The sequence below is a fragment of the Mytilus californianus genome, unplaced genomic scaffold (genome assembly GCF_021869535.1).
Source record: "Mytilus californianus isolate M0D057914Y unplaced genomic scaffold, xbMytCali1.0.p SCAF_14, whole genome shotgun sequence".
Classification (NCBI taxonomy): Eukaryota; Metazoa; Mollusca; class Bivalvia; order Mytilida; family Mytilidae; genus Mytilus; species Mytilus californianus.
Genome location: NW_026262626.1, coordinates 34,967,132 through 34,987,584, shown reverse-complemented (window position 1 = coordinate 34,987,584; position 20,453 = coordinate 34,967,132). Strand labels below are relative to the sequence as shown.

The window sequence follows — 20,453 nt, the reverse complement described above, 5'->3', positions numbered from 1 at the left end:
TGATATTTTTGTTTACAATTGATGCATGAAATAATGCAACCATAATACTTTTGCTTTAGTTTCAGAGATATAAGCCAAAAACTGCATTTTACCCCTATGTTCTATTTTTAGCCATGTTGGCCATGTTGGTTTGTAGGCGGGGTCATCGGACGCATTATTTAAACTAGATACCCTAATCATGATTGTGGCCAAGTTTGGTTAAATTTGGCCCAGTAGTTTCAGAGGAGAAGATTTTTGTAAAAGTTAACGACGACGGACGCCAAGTGATGAGAAAAGCTCACTTGGCCTTTTAGGCCAGGTGAGCTAAAAATGAAACGACGATACGTAAATGTTTTTTATTCTTTATAAACGAATGCATTGTTTCAAAGTCTTTCTTTTTAATTGTCTCCTCATATTTCCATAAAATATTGATAAACTGTCATTATGCGATCCTATCTGATTGCTAACGCTTCATTTTTTCTCTTCCATGTGGTTCATTGAAATCAAGGTCAGGACCAACCGAAATTATTCTGTAGGGGTTAATACTCTCATGGCTATACTGAAATTGTAAATAGAAAAATAATATATATTGTTTATATTATGTAATCACAAATTCTATACATATATATAGATTATAAATTATAACTGACAGAAATAATATTGTTTCTTTCATGTGAATGGAAAGGACTGTTTCATCTCGTATGTATTTATACCTCATACATATTTCCTCTCAAAATTCTACTATATTTCCGTTTACCACTTTTGAAAATACCGCTAAAAATACATTATCTCATGGTAAATTAGAAGGTATGGTTGTAATTTTAGTAACTCATTTCAATGGTATACATATATGACTGAAAAAGTTAATATCGTTTTAAACTGATTAAGACATGTTCTAACGAGTTCAGGCAAAACTTTCTTCCCGCTTCATGTATTTCTAAGCTTATTCCGTCAACACAAGAGGGTTTAAACGGAAATATTTCCCAAGTTCGATTTGTTGTGGTTGAATAGAACAGTTCAACACTCTCTTTTCACTTCAGTGATAATGTTCAAAGATCAACTCACCATATAATGCCACCTTATGTGACACATATCGACCGTTTGTGATACACCACCTGTCTGGTATATATCTCTTGTATACTTCCACATGTTCGGGTAGTCGATTATTCTTTTCTTGTTACACTACAATAAACATCATATTGTTTTCATAAAACATTATAAAAAGCACGTTTTACTCAACAAATATCTCGCCGAAAAACATGAGAACAAAATAGTAATGTAATTCATTTATGAGGAGCAATAATCATGGGAGAAAATTTCCACATGATACACATGTCCTTCCATTAACACTTTATAAAGTAACTCGGTATTATTGTATACCTTGCAGTGTGTTTGCAATTCTGATATTTTTTAAGAAAACTTATTTCTTTTATTCGAAATAATATTGTATTTAAGACTCAATTGACCGGGTTGCATTGGATGTCCCTTAAATAATAGCTAATGGTGTATAATTAACGTTTGAATATATGGAAATTTAAAATGCAAAAAATATATTAAACACCCTATAATAGGTAGAGCAACTTTCTGTGCAGCGTCAAGGATTATAGTTGAAAACTACAGAAGGAATTGATTTTACCCCCAAAAAATATTGTAATTTTGCTAAAAATCAGGTCAGTAAAAAGGTCGAAATTCCGCAAACAATTCAATAATAACAGTTGCACAATATCAATATGTGTGCAATCTTTCTGTGAAGTTTCAAGGATCTGACATCAAAGCTGTTGGAAGAGTTAGTTACACAAAAAAGGCACCCCTATACTGTTCCTCATTCGATGGCCATCCTTCTCGATATCACCACACTATAAGCCGGGTTTGTAATTCGTGTATCATATAGAGCTGCCAATAGTTGCATTGTATTTATAGAGGTACCGAATTATAGCGTTATTTAAATGTTAACGTACCTAATTATGATTCTGCTATATTTTTAATGAGTTTTAACATTTATTGGAACTGCATGGTGAATTCGTAGTGATGTATCTGGTCCAATCTGTTTCACGCATGAGCAGTTAGTCATAATCATAGGCTATAAAAAGGATTCACAAATTTGACCTGGTCATTTTCTTTTACTATTGGAATTAATCAATATATGTACGCTCGACTTTAATGATACGCGTACGTTAACGTTTAAAAAACGATATAATTCGGTACCTCTATATATACTATTGACAGCTCTATATGAAACTTGAGGTCTGGAATTGTCTATTGTATTTGAGATAAACATACCTTGAAATGACCGTGATAAACAGCATCAAACCTAACCAACGTAGGAAATAGCCGTATGTCTGCCTCCGTTAACTGGTCACCAACTAAATACCTGCTCTTGGAAAGTATCTCTTCAACCTACATTAAGTACATGATTAATAGGATAATTGCTGTCCTTGAATGATAAAGACCATGTAAAACGATCAAACTTTGTTATCAGATTGAGCAAAATGTTGAAAGTATCAAATAAACAAAACAAGTTACTTTCTTTCAAAAGAGAAAAGCAATATGTGAACCAGAGACCGCTGACTGGTCACCAAAAATTGTTTCTGACTATTTTTTGCTTTTGATTTGAAATAATTTGCTGTGAATAGAATAAGGTATCGTAATGATGATGTTAAAACATCTTTATTGAAAATATGTAATTGTGTGTTGATTCTTGCACAAGTCAATTGAAAGCAATGTTGGATTTTAGTTGTGAATAGAAAAGTGTATATATACAGCTACTATTTTAATTTACCTTTTAAGGCATGATTATTTTATTTATTACTTGGGAGTGTACAGTATTTTTTCTTAATCCTATTGCAAATCTCATTTTCTGCAAAGTCGATATCTAATGCAAATTGTAAAAACCAATCGCAATATAAATTTAAGCACTCAGTTTGCTTAATAATCTGGATGCATTCATTCAGTCTTTCATATCTTCTTATTTTGCTTTCTGGATGTCTTCAATTATTCTTATACTTGTTATTGAAACTGTTTTTACACATGGTAGATGTTATTTAGATAAATTTAAAGTCCAATTTCCATGTGAAGTGAAACAGTGTGGTATGCAACTTAAAATGGAAGGTTTCGTATAGTTTTCTTGAGGGTAACGCAGAGGCTTCGTTTGGGACCTATTATATACTGTCAATTATTTTGGTCTCATAAAACATCTCAAATTTTAAGGATTTCCTGAAGTTACTTAAATCAATCCAACTTTTCCACAGGAAATCTTGGTTTTGAGGAAAGTATATCTTATTTTCATAAGTTTTATGAATACCTGAACATACTCTCAAAAGAACTAATTTATATAAATATAATATGTAGATATATGAAATAAATGATGCCAGCGTTAAAATGTCGTACGTTAGACGCGAGTTTAGTCTACAAGACTCACCAGTGACGCTCGAATAAATAAAGTCAATAAGACCAAATAAAGTACGAAGTTGAACGGCATTGAGGACCCAAAATTTCGGAACAAAGGTTTTGCCGAATACATGTACATCTAAGGTAATCTATTCCTGGGGTAGAAAATCCTTAGTATTTCTTAAATTTCAAAGTTTACAATAGGACAGTCACCCAAAAAAGAAAAAGAAAAAAAGAAACAGCTAGAGGTTAGAATACATTAAGTAATGTTATTATACTTCATGTGAAAATGCAGGATTCTGATTGGTTAATACGAGGTAGACAATTTACTCTATCCCATGGCAAAGACTCTATTACCCTTCACGGAGATCCTTGATCAAATGTGCGCTTTATTGGGTGGTTGTTATGTACAAGACGTCATAGTTTATTACTTTGAAATTTAATAGACAGTAATAGCAGAACATTCAGCATAATAAAGTAAATAACACATATCTGAGAGGGTGGTAGATCAGATTGTTTCCCCTCGAAAAGACATTGTCAACTTTGGCTTCGCCGCGGATGACAATGTTTTCTTGGGGTAACAATCTGCTCTATCACCCTGTCAGCTATGTGTTATTTATATAATGACCAATGCTTGAAAGTCACATGTCAAGCTCTTACTGCCGTGTCCGGAATTTAGATAAGAAATGCGAAAATTCACATTCGCGAGTGAAATTAATATTTATCCATGCACGTGGTTTTCTTGCGCAAGAAATAGTAAATGGAAAGCATACGCACTGATACTTAAGATAAGAATATGCATTTGCGTCATCACATATATTAATCTAGGCTCAAATCTAATGTTTAATAGTTGAATTCGGATGTCAAACTACCTACCTCAAGTGTTTTGACTCCGGATTCATTGCCATTTAATCCGGAATTTGTGTGATCGCAAAGTATGGTATATAATGTAAATGAACCAAGACGTGTGTAGGATAGCTTGGTCAACACAATAAATACAATTTTCAAAATCGTACCATATTACAAAGATCTAGTCCTATAAGTTGGAACTTTTTACATAAAAAAAAGAAAAAAAGAATTGAAATGTGATTAACATACATTCCGGATAATGAATCTTTCCTGGAAATTTAAAATATAATATCAATAAACACAAACGTCGTGTTTTTTCTTATGGACATTTTATTTATCAAATCAATCTCTTCTTAAAGTCTAACTTTCCATTATATGAATATATTGATACATACAATATAAGTAGAGACTTATAAAGCCATACTAATACAGTATAAAGTAATTAACGTAGTAATTATTTGTTTTTTTATTGTAAAATATTAATTACGCTTTTCGTGAGATGCAAGGATTTAAATTCCTTGTGAATTGAAACTATGAAAGTATTTTTTCATTCACTACCGTTTAAAATTTAGATACTAACTTATGTGTACGCATCTCTGCTCATTGATGCTCATATGTTGCAAATAGTTTTATAAATGTATTCACTGTTCAAACCTCTTCGACCTAATACATGTATAACAATTGCAATTATATTCTATTAAGGATAAATTTAGTCTCAGTTTAAACAATCATTTTAAAGAATATTCTCTTGGTGTATCTATTAATGAAATTAAATATTTCTGACAGAAAAATCCTTTTGTTTTTAAGCATCTCTCTGCTCTCCGACCACTGTGTTTCAGATCTAAGATAAATATTTATAACAGAAATATCGTTTTGTTAATTTTCTTCATGCTTTCTGACATTTTCCCAGGCTTTGATTAAAATACAAAATCTCACGTCGTAAACGTTCAGAAATAATAAGTTTATTCTGGGACATTATATATCAATAAAGTTAACTATTCCCAGGTTTATTGTCACAATGCACAATAGCACGTTGTATGTAATACTACACACACAACGCGTACAGGGACCGTCTCAAAACATGCATTATATAATTGCGTTTATATATCTTTATAATTGATATTATATAATATTTGATAATATGCGTATTATTAAAAAAACATATGTTTGTCAAAAGGCAAATAGGTTCCAAAATATGAATGATTTTTTACTGCAATCTAGTCTTTATTTTTTTACTTTCCGATCTACAAATGAACTGTGTTGAAATATACAATGTCAAGTGGTAGCCTATCCATAGAGGGACCGTATCCAGTGGCGGATCCAGGAATTTTCATAAGGGGGGCCCACTGACTGCCTAAGAGAGGGCCCGCTCCAGTCATGCCTTCGTGATTCCCTATATAATCAACCAATTTTTTCCCACAAAAGGGGGAGCCCGGGTACCCTGCCCCCCCTAAATCCGCCTCTGGTATAAAAGACATAGAAAACTACCTGCATAAAATCGAAAATTTTGGAGAGGTTCCGAGAATCTCGTTTCAAAAGATATCCGAATGGCCCACAGAAGCTTCCAAAACTCGGCAAGATATAAGGGGGTGGGTTCACGCAAAAAAGATATCATGATTCTTATAGTATATGTAAATCTATTGTTATGAGTTTTCAACTCCCCCAGGCAAAGTTGATCTTAAATAAATTTGGCTATATATTGCTCTTCAACTGTTTAGGTTACTATACATTCTTGGCTTTCAATATTCGACTTTAAGCGTTTCTGATGAAAGTAAATCCAGAAAAGCGCTTCGGACGCATGAAATTTATAACGTGTTGTTTTCATTTTTTATGAGGCTTACAGTATTAATATAAATCTCGTGTTACTTGAACAAGCTATTATATAAATAAACAAGCTCAAGGGAAAAATCTACTGAAAATGTAAAAGATTTTAAGTAACTTGCAAAGTAAGAAGACATAGTTTCCTATATAAGCCAGATAAAATATTTTCAGACTGGTCTAAACAATTTGTAAGCGCGTATTTAACGTTGCAATCTATAGTATTGTTTTTATGTAGCCGAGTGTTTCTGTTGTTTGTCATACCGATATTTGGTATTGTTTTCATGAAACAGTGTTTCTGTCTCTTTTCATACCCATATTTGGTATTGTTTTCATTTAACCGAGTGTTTCTGTTGTTTATCGTACCGGTATTTGGTACTTTTTCATGTAACCGAGCTAGTGTTTCTGTCGTTTGTCGTACCGATATTTGGTGTTGTTTTGATGTAACAGTGTTTTTGTCGTTGTCATATCGATATTTGGTATTGTTTTCATGTAACCGAGTGTTTCTGTTGTTTGTCATACCGATTTTTGGTATTGTTTTTATGTAACCGAGCTAGTGTTTCTGTTGTTTGTCATAATAATATTTGGTATTGTTTTTATGCAACAGTGTTTCTGTCGTTTGTTATACCAAAATTTGGTATTGTTTTCATGTAAGCCAGTGTTTCTGTCGTTTGTCATACTGATATTTGCTAATAAATAAATTTGGTGTAGTTACTGTCTTTTGATTGGTTAAAAGTATTACCTTTATTTTCAATGTTGTCAATTTTTATGGCGACACGCCCACTCTGACGTTGTGTATATTCATACGCCAACATGTGTGTACGTTGTTATTGTTAATATAAATAATATAAAAAGCTCTTTGAGCCTTATTTTTGAAAGAAATTTATTTATAATGAATGGCTATTATTTATTTTGAATTTATTGAACCATAAAATTAATTTTTGACTCTTCACATTTTACATAATCCGCTTCGCGGATTATTCAATGTGAAGAGTCAAAAATTAATTTCATGGTTCAATAAATTCAAAATAAATAATAGCCATTCATTAATTGTTTTCATATACCAGTGTTTCTTTCGTTTGTCATACTGATATCATTGAGAAAAGTAGCGCTTTCTCAGATTTTTTTCCCTGTGTTGTTATTCTACTGGTCAAGATAATAAAGAAAGACTAAGTTTATATCAGATGTATGATGGGAGCTTCTAAATTATTTCGTTTTTGGATATTTTGTATTGCCGGTAGACCTCTATTAAATTCATTCACAATTTTGTATATACTTCGAGGCAATTTAGAGCATTACATTTGGTATGGGTACATGTTTATCACCGAAAAGTCGTTATATTAACCTCTTGGTTATCTATGGTTTTATTTTAGGTTATTTGTCTTAAATGGTTATTGTCAAATTGTTAAAAGATAAAAATAGCACACAAACTGTTTTGAAATTGTTGTCATTGACGTTTACCACACAAAAAAACACATGTACTAATCACACTTGTACTAAAACACTTGTACTAAAAACACATGTACTAAAAACACTTGCAGATTAAATAAACGAAATATATTTCAGATCAGTAAAAATCAATTCTCAAAGAATATTTAAATAAATGATAGAGAAAAGAGGCAAAGCAATTATTTACAAAAGTCATAATATGGCACGTATAGCATAACATTATGGGTAGGACTATTCTATGTTACTGAACACTATTACATTTTTGTTACAAAATCTTTACAATAATAGCAAACACTGCAAATCCATATACTCACTCGATCTAACGATTTAAATAGAGCTGTGACAGCAGTATCATATGCCTCCTGAGTTCGGGCGAATCCTGATTTATATACGCCATTGTTTATGTCTCTGAAATTAAGATAAGATATTTTATTAGTATAAAATCCAAACAATCGGACTGCTACTATATAGAAACACAAATAAACGATAAACAATACAAATAAGTATGCTGAATTCGACAATGGTGCCATTCTAAGGTTGTAAATAATAACAGTATTAATGAAATGAGTAACATATGAAATCTTCCTAGTCCAAATAATTATGACGTCTTGAAAGGCTATTTAAAATATTTTTCAGTGAAGTTGAAAAATTATATTATCTACCAAAGCTATAGCTTCGTTTGAAACCGATTTAAAATTAAAAACTTACGTATAAATCCAGGAATTAACGTCATCAATTTGTGATCGTAGTTTCTCTGGATACAAGTCGATAGATGATTGCTCTTTCGTTGGACAGAATGCATTAAATTCAGAATTTAACATTCGTATGATTTCGCTGGATTCGTTGTTAACAACAGTTTTCTTTGTTTTATCCCAAAGCAGTGGTACTGTTGTCCGTCCATCGTAATCTATGACATATTAAATAAAACTTTGTTAATTATGGTTTTCCTTAATGCATATTTTGTTCTACAAAGACTATTTTTGTCTTTAAAAAAATGCCACAGCCTTAACATGGTCACATAAATATTTTAAAAAGTAATTAGTAAGTGTATCTTGACATTTTTACTTTGGATTTCAGTTATCCTAAGCTTACCAGACTTCTGGTATAGACTGTATTTAAATGTTTTTACATCTTGGTTCTCTTTGGAATTTGAATAAAAAGTATCTATATCTCATCAGTCTTTTACACGAGGAACGCTCAACCGCTTAAAGAATAACAAAATAAACAATAGAAAATATTATAACGTCAACTTTCCTTATTGTTTCTGATTAGTACTTGGATATTTTTAAACTTCTCTACCAAATGTCAATCGGAAGACATCAAACACTGCCACCAATATAGGAAAACTTTCTGAGAATTTAAACTTATAACATGTTGAGCAGGAACTGCTTGCCCCTCACGAGCTAAGCACCAGATTTCCAGTTTTCCGATTGACATTTGGTAGGGAAGTTTAAACATATCAAGTACTAACCAGACACAATTAGGTAAGTTATATATCACTTGCATTACATCTATATAATTTGTTCTTTTTAAGCGCACTAATGAATCCGCTTGAGATGCATTATAGCTTCGAATATGAACATTTAAGTAGTTTATTTACTGTTTCAAAAAAGGATCAAGTATTTTTATATGAGAGACTGACAGATAAAAACAAAAGATTAAATACAGACATGCATCACAGAGGACTTACTGGGACTAGCTATTTCATAAACCTGTCGGAGAAATTCTTTTCCATTCACAGTATCTAAAGTACATTTGTCCTTCTGAAAGGTATATAAACATAACATTTGAATTAGAGATGCATTTAAAGAAACATCTAACTGATACAACAAATAATCTACAGTGACCCCTAAAAAAAGACCCCTATTTAATCATCTTCCAATCAAAATTGCCTTGTACGTTGAAACGGTATCATTACCATACCCGTCACCTCAAATCTCATTAAATAATGCAACAGAGCTTCAGAACTACTGAAACATATCATTCAAAGTGAATCAGAATTGCAGAGGCAATTTTGCGAAAAAGAATAAAATGGAATACTCGACCTTTTTGCGGTAGAGATGAGCAGCTGATAGATTGAGTACCCTACCCTTTCCTTTATTTTGAATAACACAACAGAATGTATATATTAATCAACGCGACTCTCGATTTCTAGTAAAAGTTGTTTCGGGATCCACTAGTTCCTCCATATTTCATGTATATTTTTTGGAGGGGAATAGTGGGGGATGGGGAGGGGATTTCGAATGCGAAAAAATCGAAAAAAAACTTAAGATCAAGAATAATTAATTGAATGGAACCAAATTTATATACAGTAGTGACTAAATGCAATCCGTACTGAATATTAATGTACATAACATTTTTTTATTATCCTTTCCCAAATAGTTCAACAAATATATGAAAATGTTCAATGTCGACTTAAAATTCCGACAACATCAATTATAATACCATCGCTTTATTTAAATTCATACGATGGAAAATCCATGTATTTATCGAATAATGACATAAAACTATTTTTATATTCACATCCATGTCAAGTTTGTACAATAGTATTGAAGAGAAATTATTTTTTAACAATTCTTAAATCTAAATAAAATGTAATTGCAGACTGCTAATAATAAGCATAGAACCAGGTTAATCTTGTTTCCTAGACAACATCTAATAAAACTACCTTGTCAGTAAAATTCCATCCTTTATCTGTCATGAACCAATCAACAACTGTACACGAAATGATATCTTCTAATCCTTTAATACTCCGCACTATAAGCGCACGGTGTGCCCATGGGCATGCCAGTGATACGTATAAATGATAACGATTAGCTTCTGCTGGAAACTCAGAGGATCCGTCCGCTTCAAATAAAAAATATAGAAAGATATAACAACCACTTTTACTTCCAAACCATCATGTAATGTTGTTGTTGTGTGTCTGTTAGTGGAGGATAACAAGTTAAGAAGATACTTATGGTCAATTGAATATCATAGGTCAAAGATAGACAGGAAAACAAACTTGATAGTATAACTCCTGAATCGGATGCGAATCCAGGATTTAAAAGGGGGCACCAAACTAATTAAGCAGCGTTTGGAGTGCGACGTATAAAAAGTCTATGCATTAATCATATAACATGTAGCTCCATAAGAGGCAAAATCCGCCTCTGTGAATAGAGCATGTTATTAAAGTTAAACAAGATTTAAATGTTTGCTTTCGGTATATCATTAGTTACACAGTTTGCTAGTGATCAAGTCTTCAATATTAAGAGCCTACTGACATTGGTCTACACAAAAACAAATATCAACAATAGCAATTTGTTAGCATTTAAAGTGTTTTCTGCATTTATTTTCAATCGTTTATCATCAATTTTTTCATCTGTTGTTTGTGCGATATGTTTCAGATTTTTCTTTAACGTCTTTGACGTAACACTGCTACTAACCATGTTAAAATAAAACACTCCCACTAACCCAACATTGAATATACAGGGTCTCCATGTGTTAGCTTTTAACCAATGATACTCCAAGAAATGTACAGGAGGTAAGAAAATATACAAAATGTGCTATCAATTATTCTTAAGTTTAAAGATGGAGCATGTGATTGGACAACAGTCGAAAATGCTCATGAGATGTACTTTTCCATCAATTTAAAACTTCCAAAACATATTTATCAAGCATACTATCAAATATTGTAGTACATGTCGAAAACTAACTAAAGGTTTATCAGAAGAAATTGACAAATATAGCCGTGTCTATGTAACAACACTTTATTTTGGTGACCAACCAAAGACTGGTCGTCTGTCTCTAGAAAACAAATCCACTATGGCCTTGAATTTCTTATATGACAAGAACTAACTGTCAGACTTGTAGTGCGATTACAAACAATGACTTTCAGTAAGGGATTTTGTTAAAGAATGGTATCTGTTCAAAGGCTGACTCCAACTGAAGACTACACTTCAATCTACATGTTATAAATATGTTTAAGTTGAGCATTAACGTATTTCTGTTGTTGTCAACAAACACATGGGCTTGTATGTCTCATTGGTGTTTACATATTAAACAGTTTTTTTTTTAATTAAAAACAAATAATTTTTCGGAATGGTCAGTATTTGTCGCAATGCGCTAATCGGTTGAATATGACATTTTTTACCACGGTCCTTTTTAAGAGAGTTTAATAGTTTTTTTTTCATAAGTAAATTAAGAGGAGTATTGTCATTCGAAGCTCGTATTCAGTTCAACTTAGTTAGATAAAAAGTTTCCCATATCTCAGCTCTTGAATACGTGATTGTTTTGTTTCTTTTTTTTTATACATTAACATGTTTCTCACTGCTCAAATTTGATTTTGTAGGCTGTCGCGTTTAACACACTGGTCACTGTTACCTGATGGACTCAATATTTTTGTTACCATTAATCTATCCGTGTTCAATAAATAAGCTGCTCATGCTGGCGAGCAGTACCCAGTTTGTATTTAATAAATACTTCATGTTCGTTTGAGAGTAAACGAATGATAAAATAGAGAATGGAAACGGGGAAGGTATCATAGAGACAACAACCCGACCAAAAAGCAGAAATTGCCCAAGGCCACCAATAGGTCTTCAACACACCGAATAAATCCCGCACCCAGAGAAGGGCTTCAGCTAGAAGAATGTAAAGAGAGATAATGTTTTACAGGCTACCAAAGAATTAAGATTACATAATAAAAGTACAAAACATAAAATAAGCACTTTTAAGAGTAACAATAAACGTTAATCAAAAACGGATTAAAGTCACTGTAATCCTTCAAGTAATGGCAAAGTCACTGATGGACAAGAACTGCATGATAACTAGAGGCTCTCAAGAACCTGTGTCGCTCACCTGATTCTAATTTGGTTTTGGAAATCATGTTAAAATAGATTAAAATCATAACAGATACCCTAATAATGATTGAGGCCAAATTTGGTTTTTAGTTAAAACATATTTTATTGTTCAGAAACTAAACAAATGGATGAGGCACAAGTTTTACAACTTAATATTAGTTTAATATTGGCCCCGTAATTTAATCAAAAGCAGAAGACTTTTGTAAAGTTTACAGAAATTACCAATGAATTCATTGAAATTGTAGAAAATGACTTTATAAGGACAATAACTCCAACAAGATGTCAATTGACAATTTTGCTCATGTTGACTTATGTGTAGATCTTCTTTTCTTGATATTTTTACAGTTTACAGTATATCTCAATCTAGAAAGATATATGTATTAAGGTCTTCATTAGCACCTCATAAGGAACATTTATTCCATGTTTGGTTTCATTCCATTCAGTGCTCCTCTAGAAGAAGCATTTGTATGTATTTCCCCATAGGGTCTTATGTTAAACTAAGTCCCCCTGCTGGTGGCCATCCTGGATTATGGTTCGGCTACAAAGTAACAATACTTGGTCAACACCTCATTTGGAATAGTCATGCCATGTTTGGTTTCATTCTATTCAGTGGATCTCTAGAAGAAAACATTTGTATGTATTTCCCATAAGGTCCTATGTTAAACTTACTCCCCCTGCTGCAAGCCATCTTGGATGACAAATCAGCTACAAAGTAACAACACTTGGTCAGCACCTCAAAATAAACGTTCATACCATGTTTGGTTTCAATCCATTAAGCGGTTTTCTAGAAGAAGACATTTGTTTATATTTCCATAGGGTCCTTTGTTAAACTAAGTCCCCCGTTGGCAACCATCTTGGTTGATGGATTTGCTACAAAATGTAACAACACTTGGTCAACACCTCATAAGGAAACATTCATGCTATGTTTGTTTTCATTCCATTCAGTGGTTCTTCAAAAGAAGACTTTTGTATGTATTTCATATAGGGTCCTTTGTTAAACTAAGTTCCCCGCTGGCAGCCATCTTGGATGATTGATTGGCTACAAAGTAACAACACTTGATCAGCACCTCATAAGGAACATTCATGCCATGTTTGGTTTCATTCCATTAAGTGGTTCTCTAAAAGAAGACATTTGTATGTTTTTCTCATAGGGTCCTATGTTAAACTAAGTCCCTCTCTGGCGGCCATCTTGGATAATGGATCGGCTTCAAAGTAACAACACTTGGTCAGCACCTCATAAGAAACATTCATGCCATGTTTGGTTTCATTCCATTCAGTGGTTTTCTAAAAGAAGACATTTGTATGTATTGTCCATAGGGTCCTATCTTAAAAAAAGTCCCCCGATTGCGGCCATCTTGGATGATTAATCACCTACAAAGTTACAATATTTGGTCAGCACCTCATAAGGAACATTCATGCCATGTTTTATTTCATTCCATTTAATGGTTCTCTCAAAGAAGACATTTGTATGTATTTCCCATAGGGTCCTATGTAAAACTAAGTCCCTCTCTGGCGGCCAGCTTGGATGATGGATCAGTTTCAAAGTAACAACACTTAGTCAGCACCTCATAAGGAACATTCATGCCATGTTTGGTTTTATTCCATTCAGTGGATCTCTAAAAGAAGACATTTGTATGTATTGTCCATAGGGTCCTATGTTAAACGAAGTCCCCGCTGGCGGCCATCTTGGATGATGGATCAGATACAAAGTAACAACAGTTGGTCAGCACTTCATAAGGAACATTCAAGCCATGTTTGGTTTCATTCCATTCAGTGGTTATCTAGGAGAAGTTCAAAATGTAAAAAGTTATCGACGACGACGACGGACGACGGACACCAAGTGATGAGAAAAGCTCACTTGGCCCTACGGGCCAGGTGAGCTAAAAACGGACATTGAAAAGATTATCTCTATACAAAAAGAACTAGACGCTTTAAAACATATTGTGAGTTGTGGTCATGTCCCCAAAAAGTAAAATAGTAATTCTTCCCTAAATAAGACCGCTGCAGATTATTATTTTTAGATATGACGATATTGAGTAAGATATTTTTGATAAAAATACAGGAAATTTCCTATGAAACTTCCTATTATTTTTGTCTCGCCCCATATCCTTTGTTTTTTCTTATTAAGATAATCCTAAGAGAGCTTTGATGTGCATGCTCTGACATTTTGTAGGACAGTCATAACTTCATCCAAAATCATGTCCTAACTGAGACACTCGTCGTAAGATATGTCTTAAGGCACCTTCGACAAACATGCCCTTGTTTAGTGTACATTTTCATAATCCTTTAAATTTGTTTTTTCACACAACTTTAGAGACAGATATTAAAAAAATATTGTGACTGAATCATAAATAAAATTGAATTAAAGAAATTTATTCAGAACGCAACGTCTATTGAACTTTAAATTCAGAAGTAAGAAAATACTTAAACAAACATTATAAAAAATATTTAAAAAAAATAATTTGCTATTGTCCAAAATCAGATAAAAACCACGGATCTGAATGAATCCCCCCCCCCTAATCACATTCACACCACAAACAGGACATAGATAAATAAAATCAAATACATGTCATATCTCAAAAAAAATGATCCTTGAATTTGAGATTCAATTTTTTTTTCATTCCAACAAAAAAAGGTGCAAAATAAAAATAATGTGTGATATTCTCCTCGTCATGTAAAAATAATAACTTGAGTGAACAAAGAAATAGAGATGCACAAAAATATGTGGTTTTAACTGTGAAAATGAGTGGACCGTATCAAACAGTCAAACGAAACTCAGAGTAAACATAGCCTAATTTGTCAACCTTACCTGTGATGAAGTTCCGGAATTTTGATTCGCTCCTAACAAAAGCTCCTTTTGTATTTGTCACAGAGTGAAGAAGTTTTCTAGACATCGCTAGTGTTCAATCACTGTACAACTAAAATGCGAATTGTGCACTTCTTCTATCTTAATTTATAACTCGATTAACACTCATTAACGTTCTAAATTCTGGCATTCATTTTTTGTTTACAATTTTTGCAGTGTAACGACGATTCAATTAAGACTTTTTTGGAACATGTATACAAAGGGAATTAACTGCAACAATTTTTTGTAACAGAACAAGTCTTTTTGGGAAAAAAAGAATAAACAAGAGAAAATAAAGCGAAGTGACCTAAAAGAATTTTATCGATGTTTTCGCTTTGCAATTGCAAAACTATGGCTACTGTCTTAGGATATTGCTTTCCTATCATGTTTCTTATTTGAACACTAAAAATTAAAAGTATTCTTTAATTCCCATGCGCGTAGCTACGTTTACGTCAAAACGCCCGGGTGTGCAAATAAATTTAAAAGAAAAAAATATTTTAACCCAAATGAATGAAAAGAACTGATTAAAAGCACACGGATCCTTGTAATTCTTTCTTCGATGACTTGTAATTAAAGATAAAGGACCAATTGACGAAATTTACTTTTTAATCAAATGGTATCATATTATATATTTGTTCATTTTCTATCAAAGTCTGACTCTATTTTACTTAAAGCAATTCACTATCTGCTGAGATACGATGTGGCTTGCATTTTTATGTTACAGTTCAGTATTCATTTTTACGTTACACTTGGCCATCTATGAAAATTAATTAGGTCATGTGTCAATTAACGAAATTTGCGTGTAAAAAGGTGAGTAAATTAGATAAGATAAAAAAAATGAATAGAACGACAACATTAAAATGGAGACTTGCTTTTTCACTATCTCTATAAAGTTTTGATTCTTTTGTCGATTGTCGTTTACCGCACATCTCGTTTTAAACATTTTAAGGAACTAGTTTTGACATTTTTCTCTCAAACAAATGACCATTAGATTTCAAATCAACACAATGAATAAATTTAACAGACTCTAAACTAGAGGCAAAATATACCAAAGCGATATTCAAACTCATCAGTTGAAAACAGACTGAAAATACCATGGCAAAATACGAAAAAGTACGAAAAAGGCAAACAACAGTATACAAAACACAACATAGAAATAAAAGACTGAGCAACATGAAACCAACCAAAAAACTGGGGGTGATCTCAGTTGCTCCGGAGGGTAAGCAAATGCTCCACGTGTGGCACCCGTCGTGTTGCTGATGTAAGTAAAAACCCAGTGATAAGTCTAATTCGGTAGGTCACATTCTAGGAAAAGAGGTCGGGATTGTGGTAATATCAACAATTGGAACAGATCCGTCGTCATTAGCATTCTGTGAAACAGATATTCCATAACGGTCAACTTACTCGTGATGTCGATCGTAAAATTTTCGAAGGGATGATTTCAACTTCACCACTTGGAACTCTTGGTTCATTAGCTTCATTGTAAGCAGCAACCCTCTATCAAGGAAATCATGATATGAAATGCAAGCTCTGGAATATCTTATCAGCTGTGAGGTATATACTCCATATGCAGGTGCTGCTGGAATGTTGCTACATAGAATTGGAAGCTGAAATCATTTCTTTTGTCGTAAAGTTTTTGTCTTAACCGACCAAGTATGTTGCTATTGATGAGTTTTTTAATGACAGATACTAATATCTCTTTCTCAATAACGTGGGTTTCGCCCCCTACCAGGAGGTCATCTGCCCTGGATCAGCTTAGCAAACCTTAAACCCCTCGATGAGGTTCGTGCGTACACTTGAAAATGGCCAAGCTACGCCACTGATTCCGTTGCATAAAAACATAATTTTAAATGTCGTGTACATATACTTGGACTAAAGGAAAATAGAAAAGAATCGTCAGTATACGCTCAATCTTTTTTAGATGAAATATTATCAGTTTGAATCAGAATTTCATGATTTTTATTACATTTTTAAATAAGCTATTTTGAGGCAGAATCAATTCAGTGTTTTAGTAGTCTCATCTCTCATCATGATGTTTATGTGGTACGTATGTTAGTTTGGATACTTATTGAGTAGTTTCTAGTCATACATCAGTGGTCACAGTATATTTATTGCAAGACTTCTTCATGGCTCAGTGAGTTTTGATACATTGGATATTTGTTTACTCTCTAGGTTTTACTAATTGTGGTATAAAAACTTTCCCTTCTTTATATGATAATTGGTTAATTAAGTCGTATGTCTTTTTTGGGGGGAAATTCTTTTGTTTTGTTAGAATTTGCTTATATTTTGAACTGAATGGTGTATTTGAATTCGAGGGGCCTCGGTGGCCAAGTGGTCTAAGTAGTTCTACTACTGTAATCACTAGCCAGTCAACACTGAAGTTGTGAGTTCGAACCCTGCTCGTGCGGGTGCACTCGACTCCAATCTTAATTGACTAGGATTGTCAGTTTTCCTATCGAAGGTCGGTGGTTTTGAATTTCTCCGGGCACTCCGGCTCCCTCCACCAATAAAAACTGGCCGCCACGAAATAGCCCAAATGTGTCGCTTTAAAGTGGCGTTAAAACACCAACAATCAATCAATCAATGTATTTGAATTCGTATTTGGTGGACATCTTTGGTCTGTCCGTCGTCAACATGTCGGACAATAACTCAAAAACTCTTTTACCAATTTGCACGAAACTTTAGTGAATTGTTTATATATATTCGATTTTTTTAAATTTTAGATTTTATGTTTCCGAGTTATGTGGTTTTATTCATTAACAAAGGGGAATTTTCCAGTTTTCGGACAACAACTCAAAAACACTTTCACCAATTTGCAAGAAACTTTGGTGAATTGTTTATATCTATTGATGTGAGCTCACTTTCGATTTTTATGAATTTTAGATTTTACGTTTCCGAGTTATGGGGTTTTATTCATTAAAAAAGGGTGATTTTCCAGTTTTCGGACAATAACTCAAAAATGTTTTGAGCAGCTTTCATGAAACTTTGGTGAATTGTTTATATCTATTGACGTAAGCTCCCTTTCGATTTTTATAAATTTTAGATTTTACGTTTCTGAGTTATGGGGTTTTATTCATTAAAAAGGGGATGATTTTCCAATTTTCGGACAACTCAAAAACACTTTCACCAATTTGCAAGGAACTTTGGTGAATTGTTTATATCTATTGATGTGAGCTCCCTTTCGATTTTTATAAATTTTAGATTTTACGTTTCCGAGTTATGAGATTTTATTCATAAAAAAAGGGGATTTTCCAATTTTCAGACAATTACTCAAAAGTGCTTTGAGTAGCTTTCATGAAACTTTGGTGACTGGTTTATATCTATAGAAATAACCTCCCTTTAGTTTTTTTTTATAAATTTCTGATATGACATTGAGGTGTTACATGCATGTATGAAACTTTATTCTTTGAAAAAGCGACAGGCGTATCATGCGCTCATGGCCCAGCTCTTTGTTATTTACATAATTTTATTTATCAAGATTACTTCACTGTTGCGACACCATTATGATTCTGGGATTGTAAAAAAATGTTCAGATTCATAAATGCTTTAAAGTATTTGTTTTTACTAAAAATTCACTACAAGATGGCATGACTACTAAATGCAACAACATTTGAAAGTTTTTAAAAAACAATAATAATCTGTAACTATTTACCTTTTTTTTATATAAATTTATTGTTTTAACAGTATTATAACTTTGTTGTCGCTAGATTTGCCTTCTTGTCTCTAAATTTTTTCTTCTTGTCGCTAAAATTGTTCTTGTCGGTACTTAGTGAGACCAGATAAAATAGTATCAAAAATAATAATTTGTATGTTAAGACATAATTTATATATATACCACATACTATTATTATGTTTTAATTACAGATATTGAACCACACTGTTCCAATATTGTATATGATGTAGTACAATAGGTTCCCGAGATTTGTGAATACAGGACCTTTGTACCTCCTACATGATAGATTTTGTATTCTGGTTATATGTGTGTTTTTGTGCTTAACATATGTCTTAAGCTCGGCTATAATATAGCTTTTAGCAAGCTTATTGTGTTATGTACACTTTGCTTTATGTGTACTAATACAATGTATTTTGATAGAATGACATAAAAATGACTATCGGTAGAATATTTTGTAGAACTTCATATGTTAAATATAAAGATGTATAATTTATGATGAATTAAAAATTTCTCATGGTTTATATTCTTTTCTTCATACATAATTTTAAAAGTCCAAAACATGGAAAACTACAGTTTTCCAATAGGAAATATTTGGGTACTGTTTTTTTTCTATTGTCATCTGAAGTGAACAGAGTTATCTTTCTATGTACTGATTATTTGTATTTGTATTTTGTATTGCAGGGTCATTATAAAAATTGACCTGAGGTGTTTATTAGCTCACATGGCCCTTCGGGCCAGGTGAGCTTTTCTCATCACTTGGCGTCCGTCGTCCGTCGTCGTCGTCGTCCGTCGTCGTCGTCGTCCGTCGTCGTCGTTAACTTTTTACATTTTGAACTTCTTCTAGAGAACCACTGAATGGAATGAAACCAAACATGGCATGAATGTTCCTTATGAGGTGCTGAACAAGTGTTGTTACTTTGAAGCCGATCCATCATCCAAGATGGCCGCCAGCGGGGGATACAAAATGTCTTCTTTTAGAGAACCACTGAATGGAATTAAACCAAACATGGCATGAATGTTCCTTATGAGGTGCTGACCAAGTGTTGTTACTTTGAAGCCGATCCATCATCCAAGATGGCCCCCTGCGGGGAAATTAGTTTAACATAGGACCCTATGGGAAATATTTACAAATGTCTTCTTTTAGAGAACCACTGAATTGAATGAAACCAAACATAGCATGTATGTTCCTTATGAGGTGCTGACCAAGTGTTGTTACTTTGAAGCCGATCCATCATCCAAGATGGCCGCCAGCGGGGGACTTAGTTTAACATAGGACCCTATGGGAAATACATACAAATGTCTTCTTTTAAAAAACCATTGAATGGAATGAAACCAAACATGGCATGAATGTTCCTTTTGAGGTGCTGACCAAGTGTTGTTACTTTGAAGCCGATCCATCATCCAAGATGGCCGCCAGCTGGGGACTTAGTTTAACATAGGACCCTAAGGGAAATACATATGAATGTCTTCTTTTAGAGAACCACTGAATGGAATGAAACCAAACATGGCATGAATGTTCCTTATGAAGTGCTGACCAAGTGTTGTTACTTTGAAGCCGATCCATCATCCAAGATGGCCACCAGCTGGGGACAGTGTTTAACAAAGGACCCTATGG

The 20,453-nt window shown here is 33.1% G+C and overlaps 1 protein-coding gene across 1 annotated transcript; it reads right to left on the bottom strand.

Annotated features, from left to right (window-relative positions):
• Positions 1 to 329: 329 nt before the first annotated feature.
• LOC127724721 (glutathionyl-hydroquinone reductase YqjG-like) lies at positions 330 to 15,373 on the bottom strand. Its single transcript, XM_052231813.1, has 8 exons — positions 15,130 to 15,373; positions 10,151 to 10,329; positions 9,173 to 9,245; positions 8,191 to 8,389; positions 7,797 to 7,890; positions 2,260 to 2,376; positions 1,045 to 1,161; positions 330 to 538 (listed from the first exon to the last, which is right to left on the bottom strand). The coding sequence occupies exons 1-8, from the start codon at positions 15,212 to 15,214 to the stop codon at positions 443 to 445; spliced, it is 960 nt and encodes a 319-aa protein (XP_052087773.1). The 5' UTR covers positions 15,215 to 15,373; the 3' UTR covers positions 330 to 442.
• Between the last annotated feature and the right edge of the window lie 5,080 nt (positions 15,374 to 20,453).